Source organism: Puccinia triticina, chromosome 1A, assembly GCF_026914185.1.
Source record: "Puccinia triticina chromosome 1A, complete sequence".
NCBI classification, from domain to species: Eukaryota; Fungi; Basidiomycota; class Pucciniomycetes; order Pucciniales; family Pucciniaceae; genus Puccinia; species Puccinia triticina.
The window spans coordinates 5,688,058-5,696,496 of NC_070558.1; the positions used below are offsets into that span (position 1 = coordinate 5,688,058).

The 8,439-nt window shown below is 44.4% G+C and overlaps 1 protein-coding gene across 1 annotated transcript; it reads right to left on the reverse strand.

Annotated features, from left to right (window-relative positions):
• Positions 1-5,387: 5,387 nt before the first annotated feature.
• PtA15_1A643 (uncharacterized protein) lies at positions 5,388-6,116 on the reverse strand (the record flags this gene model as incomplete). The annotated part of the gene is made up of 3 exons (XM_053165692.1): positions 5,388-5,549; positions 5,635-5,782; positions 5,851-6,116. The coding sequence occupies 3 exons, from the start codon at positions 6,114-6,116 to the stop codon at positions 5,388-5,390; spliced, it is 576 nt and encodes a 191-aa protein (XP_053016858.1).
• Positions 6,117-8,439: the final 2,323 nt, after the last annotated feature.

Here is an 8,439-nt window from a genome sequence, read left to right on the forward strand (position 1 = left end):
GTTGACTGGAGATTTTTCTCTCCAGTCCACTTTTGACTGGAAGGACTTCCCTCCAAGTAATGGCATGCCTGGGTTGTGCGCGCCAAAGCCAACATTGGTGTGCACAACCCCACCCCCCATCTTTTGTGGAAAACTAAGCCATTAGCGTGAGCTGATTGCACACACCAAATTTGCTGGCAGGTGGAGTCTGAACATGCCACTTGTGCGGCTTCCATGGACTCTGCATGGTGCACAAGTGGTAGATTTTCATGAATATTGGTGTGCAGCCCCAGACGCAAAAATTTCTTGGCTTTCCCTGCAAACACCAACAGCTATTGGTGTTCCCACCATTTATACATGCACATAGGTGTTTTTTGGTGTGCATTTATCATGGCCTTTATTTTTTCCTTGAGGATATGTTCATACATAGTTGATAGAACAAGGTTAAGATAACCTCCTCATACAATATCTTTAACCAAGGGGATCAAGTGTGCAATTAGCATTGGTAATTACTTTTTCACCCCACATACTTTATTTTGACTTCTGTGTGCTCTTAAAAAATACAAAAATATGCATCAGAGCAATCTACAGGGTATGGATATACACAGACGTAAAAACACATGATGGTCAAAAAATTCATATATTTGGTCAAAATTGTGGATCAAGTCCTCCCAATCATAGTTGGGCTTAGTTTCAGCATAGGCATGGTGTACGTTCTACATTTACCTTGCACAATACATCTCATATAATTCCAGTTAGGATCAGGTTATATTGCACTCACATCACTGTGGTCTTTGAACCAAGATCAGACCAAGTTCAAACCAATTTTGAACCTGTATCTTAGAAGGTTCGGACCAAACCTCGGCATTGATTGTGCAAAGGCACTCGTAAACAGGTGCTGAGCAAACGTCCGTGGTGAATGTCGCTTGCCCCACTCGCCCAAACTGTTGCTGATGCATTAGTACTGACGCCGGTGATCCTGTTTGTGGAAAGCAACATCAAATCTGCTTACTGGCAGACGAGATGAAGCCTGCATAATAGCCTTCGGCTCAATCCTCGACGGGCCAGATCCTAAAATGTTGCACCCACTCGTCTCACAGGCCCTACCGACTGTCAGCCTTAGAGATACAACAAGTATCCAAAAGACTGCAATAACTTAGTAAATAATAATAATTATTAAATTATTATTGCAGAATCAGATTCCTCATCATAAATTAAGGGGGGTCACCCACTTAAAGTACCCCCTTATTCCTACTCCTTCATGTACTAATTGTATAAATAAGAATTGGCCCCAGAAAGCGCCCAAAAATAGTATTACATACATAAATTTAGTAAAACAAACAGTGTACATAAAATTAAACTGTTGTACATTAATGAGTAATATTACTCGGGTAAAAATACCCCGTGAAAGTATTATGTAGACTTCTACTGAAGCTCTTTCACATGACAATTGGTTATAAACATGTCATGTGACAGAGTCAGGGAAATTAGTCTATTACAATACAATTAAATTACCCACAGCCAAGCCCTTTTCACGGCTACACCCCTGGATACTCCCATAGGGAGAAAAGGACTCAGTGTTTACGCCCACTGAAGTCCCCTCTATAAATAGAGGCCTATTTGGCCCTCAGGAAAAGATCCCCCAGACCATTCACCGCCTACAAACTGTAAGTTACTGTGAATATTCTCCTCTGCTACTATTGTAGCCCCTTTTCCCTTTAAACCATCCCTAGCACGTAAAATCCACTGGATTAAACCTTTAAATATCAAAACTCCCTTATTAGCATATTTACAAGCTTTATCCTTAAAAGTAGTTGCCGTAAGACCCCCGCCTCTGACAAGCAGCCAATCAGCTTAAGCGCTTACCACCTACTTTTTACGCCAAATTTATTCACTGTAATTAATAATTATATATTATTAATTACATAATAAATCTTCCTCTTTTTAAAAGAGTGTTCAAAAAACCCTTGTAGTGGCATAATTACCACGAAACAAGCTTAGTAATTTACATTACTAGTGTTTACATCAGCACAGTTATAGTGCTAGGGCTCAAAACCCTTAATTTTGACGGGTTTTTGCCCTAAGCTTCATAAACAAAGCTGTCACCGACCCTGATTGAAAACACACAGGATCCGTCGATTGATTTCAAGGATACCGCTGCCTGGACATTGGGTAGAGTGACTGATCACCTGATTGGCACCATCAAGCCTGACGTCCACCTCTACCGACTGTTCTGCTACTGCTAAATATTACTCCTACCAGTAATCTTGGTCCTGCCTCATCTAATTGTGGCTTTGGCCAAAGCGGTCAACCCCCTAACATGGTTGTTATATTTTTTGGTCCAATTAAGAGGTCCAAAGGATCCATGTATTCTTCAAACCGTACCAAACCAACCCTTGAACATATAAAAGCACAAGAAGACCATGGACTGTTTTGTGACTTCACACACATATGTACATATGTATTTATGGCCATTTACAATGTTTCATACTCATCTCATGCTATTTCTGATGCAATTCATCCACCTCAACCCAACGGCCAAGGCCATGGAGAAATCTTTGGAGTGCAATTCAACGGTCTGTAGGGCGATCAATCACTCAAGTCAGCTAGGTCCCGACTTTTTCAGCGAGTGCTTACACCCTCTAGTTGGTGTTTAGACAGTCAGGGCTTACCTTGCACATCAAATAACCACCATCTTTTGAGGGAAACCCACAACCTTGGTCAGCTCTCCACACAAACGAAAACAGATCAACAACCCCAAGTCACTTACAACTCCACCCCCAAATGGTGATACGCTTGGGATCAACCAATTCCAAACCTGCATACAAATGGAGTCATACAACGTGCAGTTGGAAGAACACTCAACTGAGCAGCAGTTGAGACGTTGAGGGTCTTGATCTTTTCAAGCTGGTTTGAGGGGAAAGAGGCAGTGGCGGAGGCGTCAATGAGTGAGGGTTCGAAGAATTTTGCATTGGGTAATGTGGTACATAGGTCACCAAATCCGCGGGTGCAAGGACACTTTGGGGGGAAGCCGGGCCCAATCTAGACATATGAATCTACAAACTTGTACTTGGTCAGTCAGTGGGGTTGTTTGGTTTTCTGGCGACTGTTGCTTGGTTGAAATGAACAAGTCGCAGCTGTCAGAGGGGAGTGGCCGGGTCCATCAACGTTTCCACAAGGGTCCTGTCAGTGGTGGGCAGATACGTTATCCAAAATTCCGCATTTTTGGTTTGTAAATTTGAATTTTGCACACAAAGGTTCAAGTTATCAGCATGATTTAAAGATCAGGGCTTTTTAACACTATTATCTTGAATCTCCACAAAAAAAATCCCATGTTTCTTGAGTAATTTTCTTCTAATCATTGATTACGCAACAGATTTTCAGTTATCTGTAATTAGAGATAACTGAAAATCTGTTTCGTAATCAATGATTAGAAGAAAACTAGAGGCCAAGGCGGCTTTGCTGCTGCAAATCCTAGGCTCAATTGCAACACTCAATTGTAAAACTAACACAACACAACAAAATATTGGACCAATTATTGGTATTGTATTGATTTGCCAATACACAAGAGCTTGACATGGGTGTATTTTATCCAATAAAAAAGACAATATCCCTGGATTTCATTTCCTAGTCCAACACAAAAATATGTGGAATATTTTATTGTATCACTACTGGGCTTCTACACTACACTACACTACATATGCTACAGGGGCATGTAGTGATAGCAAAGCCCCATGTGAGTCTGTAGTTTTGGAGCTTCTAAGCTGCTTTGTGGCTAAAGCACCTTTAGTGATGAAAAACCACTGAATAACTCTACAGCGCAGCTTAGTGGGAGCTATTGCTATTTTGTGGCCTGTGCATGTAGCGCTAGCACACATCAAGCAAAAATTTGCTACACTACAAAGTCAGATCAGAATTTTGCTACTTTAGGACACACTATTAATATCATTGGTGTAGCTGGCCCAATCTTGGTTTTATTAGGACAGTTAAAATCTAGTAATGGCAACTGCTGCTGGTTTTTGTATGTACTGGAGTGCTGTCTGTTGGTTTTGGAAATTCATTGATTTCCCAGCCAAATTAGCTTGGTGAGCAAAAGAGCTTCAGGTGCTGAGATCATAAAATGAATAAGTAGGTTTTTGGCTGCTACATTCACAGCAGATATTTTGCAGCCTTAGTTTTTTTCTGACATCTTTGAAAATTTTCAAGCAAACACATGCACAACTGAACCATACTGAAAATTGGGAGTCCAAAGATTTATAACAAGCACACAAAAATCCATCAAGTGGAAATAGATCAACTGTTAGTTTTTAGGAACTTAAAAGATCATCATGTGTTTGCAAGAGTCATGCTTGTAACCACATGATCTCACTTCAAGACTTTGGGCCAAAAACCTATGGAGCTTAGGTCTTAAATCAGGAAAAAAGGTTTGGGTACCTGTGCAACAAAGATGCCATTTAGGTGTCATCTGCTCAATTGTGGAATCATGCAGGTTTCAACATCACTCAACATGAATGGATGAGTTAGATCAAATTCAGTTGTTATTCTACCCCACAAAATTTTGGTGTCAAACACCCCAGGCGTGACCTTAGAGCGTATCCAGAATTCAGTTGTTATTCTACCCCACAAAATTTTGGTGTCAAACACCCCAGGTGTGACCTTAGAGCGTATCCAGTTGAGATGCTGATTGAAAACATTTTTCAAGTTGGAGGTTAAATTCATCTGTCAGGTTTGTCGTGGCGCTTTAATCACAACATGTGAGTACTACTGACTCGTACTTGCTCAAGAAACTGTTTACAACACCAGCCAACACGTTTAAGCCATGATGTTATGAGAAGGAAACTTTTTAGCGGTGCTCGTTCAAACCCGCACAAGTTGCTGAAATTCACTTGCCTGAGTTGACCCAAACATATCAGGTGTGAGTAGGACGGGGGGCGCCTTGGGGTGAGTATGGCCCCGGGGTCGCCCGAGAGTCAGCCACATGCCTCCACGGCCGTACCGCCGGCCTGTTGAGGCGTAGGCCCAGAGAGGCCCCATCGGAGCCTTCGAGCTGGGTCGGGCGAGCCATGAGGGCAGCCCCGAGGGGTGTGGGATGCGGGCAGCGCATTCAACAACCCCCAGAAACACCTTGAAGAGACCCTTGGGGTTCATCATGGCGTTGCCAAGGCTGGCCGCCGGCAGGACGGGGGGCGCCTTGGGGTGATTATGGCCCCGGGGTCGCCCGGGAGTCGGCCACATGCCTCCATCTTGGCGGCGGGCTTCTTAGCGACGGGCTTGCTGGTAGGCTTGGCGGCTTTGGGGGCTGGTTTCTGCGAGACGGAAGCGGAGTCAACAACGGCACCAGTGGGAGCTGCAGGATGAGGATGGACTTACGGGCTCTTTGACTTCCGAGACGGGTTTGACGTGTTTGGCTAGTTTGACCTTGCCGCTGGCGCCCTTGCCTTAGCGGCGGCGACTTTCTTTGTGGGGGCGGTGGGGACCTTCTTGGCAGCGGCTGGGGCCTTTACTTTCTCGGCGGCGGGCTTCTTAGCGACGGGCTTGCTGGCAGGCTTGGCGGCTTTGGGGGCTGGTTTCTACGAGACGGAAGCGGAGTCAACAACGGCACCAGTGGGAGCTGCAGGATGAGGATGGACTTACGGGCTCTTTGACTTCCTAGACGGGTTTGACGGGTTTGGCTAGTTTGACCTTGCCGCTGGCGCCCTTGGGCAGAGAGAAAACACCTTTCTCGGCCCCTCGAGCAATGGCTTTGTTCAGACGAGCAATGTTGGCCGGGGTGTCAAGAACCTTGAAGCGGAAAGCGAGATATCTGCGAACGTGGAGTAATGGGGTCAAAAAAAATGTAAAGATCGCGGCGGGGGCAGAAAATTGGCTTACTTCTTGATGGCTGGTCGACTGACGCCACCCCGGACGTTTTCCTTGTTGTTCTTGATTGCATCCTTGATCATGTCCTCCATGGTAAATTTGATTTCGGTGGGTGCGGCCTGCAGATGAAGATCGAAGTTGGTCAGATGTGCAATGCTTGGACTCTGCCCCGCTGTGTTGTGAATGAAATGCGCGAGGCGAGCGGAGTGGGTGGCGCGGCATGTAGCAACCATCGTGGCAAACCTTTGTAGTAGGGGCAACCCGCTGCCTTGGAGCATAGTGACTGGTACAGCCAGTACTCAACCCTCCATGGTACACACAACATACAGCATGGAGGGCGACGCCACAGCCACGCTGCTGCCTCGCGACTGCCCGCACAGTTCTTGTGGACATACATACCCAAAAACTCAAGGTGGGTGAGTTGGTTGGGGTATATAAACCTGGGGTTTGGATTTTTCTAACCCCAGGACGTTCTCTGCCACTGCACTTCCAGCTGGCAGCTCGTCCTCAACCCCTCCGCTGTTGCACTTGCGCAGTTTGAGGGTTAATTCTCGATGACCCCCCTTTGCAATTGCCTTAAATGCGGCGCGCTGGGGGTTATCTGTCCAATACTTGCAACCTCTCTAGAAGAGGATGGGTATTGGTTCTGGTGTTGTTGTTTGACTTTATTTTTTTTTCTTGTTATTATTTTGTAGGGGAAACCCTTGATCTTTGTTTTTGTGATTGTCTGTCTTTAATAAACTTAGATTACTCTATAAAAATGTGATGTTTTTGGCACAAATTGAAGATAATGGTGTTACAAAGCCCTGATCTTTAAATCTTGCTGATAACTTGAAGTTTGTGTGCAAAATTCAAATTTACAAACCAAAAATGTGGAATTTTGGATAACGTAATTGCCCACCGCTGGTCCTGTATTGGTTTATGTATGAAACTTGTACTGGTTACTCACTTAATATTGCAGCAGCGCAACCCAGACCAAGGCAAAAGAGATTTGAGCCGGTGAATTTGAACCCATGGCAAGTGGAGGGTGCGTTGGGTATTTAAATGAGTGGACAATAGAGGTTTCCCCCCCAGGGGATCTGGTTTTGTCCTACCCCCTCCCTGGAGCGCGGTAATCATTTGATTAGGCCCCCCTTGAAATTCAATTTGACCGGCCCACTTTTGCTTGTTGCTGTGGCACAAGCTGGAGGGTCAATCCGAGGTGCCCTACGGGGTATTTGGGGATTATTTTCAACTTTTTATGTGCTTTTTGCTAATGAGCACAGGAAAAAACCATGATCTTGTCTTCTGTGTTTCTGTGATATTAATAAACTTGGATAAATATATAATTAGTCAATTATGATTTGTATTTTGTTTGTTTTAATTTAGTTTGTATTTTATTTTTATTTTTTTGTGATTTCTTGTATACTAGAGGCCAAGGCGGCTTTGCCGCTGCAAATTCAATGGCCATACCACCACTTTCAATCACCCCTTCCCTTAACAGGCTAGCCATATTAGATAGGCAAAAATGATTTTAAATCTGGCTAAGTAGACTGTTGTGAAGTATCCCCCATTCCCTGCTAAGGAACACACACTCCATTGCATCCCATGCATGCAAAAAATCCAAAATTCTCATTCAAATCAATTTCATGTGAAAAAAATGGATTGCACAAGTCTTAATATGAATAAGTCAAGCCACAATTTTTCTGTGAGACTGATTAATTTATAGCAAAAATGATTAAAAAATCCAAGGACAATTTGATTATGATTCATCTAATCAATTCATACTCCTCCATATCCAAGCAATCTCTCTCCATGATCCCCGCTGTCTGGTTGTGTGACCCAGTCCATCTGGAGTTTGATCAATGTTGCCGGGAGGAGGGCCCCAGGGAGAAGCATCTGGAGCAGGTGCGGCAGGGATTGCCATTGACACTTTCCAGTTGCTCTGTGCAGGGGCAAGGGTGTTTGGTCAGAGGGGGCTGGACTTAACTAAGTCCCTCCTGGGCGCAAAGTGCCCGCCTCCGAATGAGGGACTTGCAAAAATGTTTTTTTTTGGCATGTCAGGTTTGCTCAATGTACATGAACAGGCAAGAAGCCTGCACATCTATCAGTATTTGTTTTGTTATATATCACCCCAACTTAATGGTCAAGAAATCAGCTAGCAAGAAGGCCTCATAATGGGTAAGATGTGGGTCCCTAGGGGCATTGTCTCACAGATTGCAATCATCATCAAGAAAGAAGTTGCTTTTGATTTTCATCCTCTGTACATACACCTGTCAGAGCTATGGAAAAAAAAGCAGACTGATGTGTCACTTTTTGCCTCAAGGGAACTGTATTCACTTCACTGTTTCAGGGTACCTGTGGGATGTCTGTCAGTTTGGGAGGGGGCCTTCAACCTAACTTAACTAATTCCCTCCTCCTCAGAGCAAAGCAACCTCTGAAGGAGAGACTTATGCGCTATGTGGACCCCGCGGCCTGAGAGAAGTATGACTTTTGGTGGGGACTTTTTTAGAATCAATCTCACTCATGCGCCTCTGCACCATTTTTGAGATTGTTTACATTTCTGGGGTGGCCCAAGATGTCGCTATCTTTCTACCATTTTTTCCCGTCCTCAACACCTCT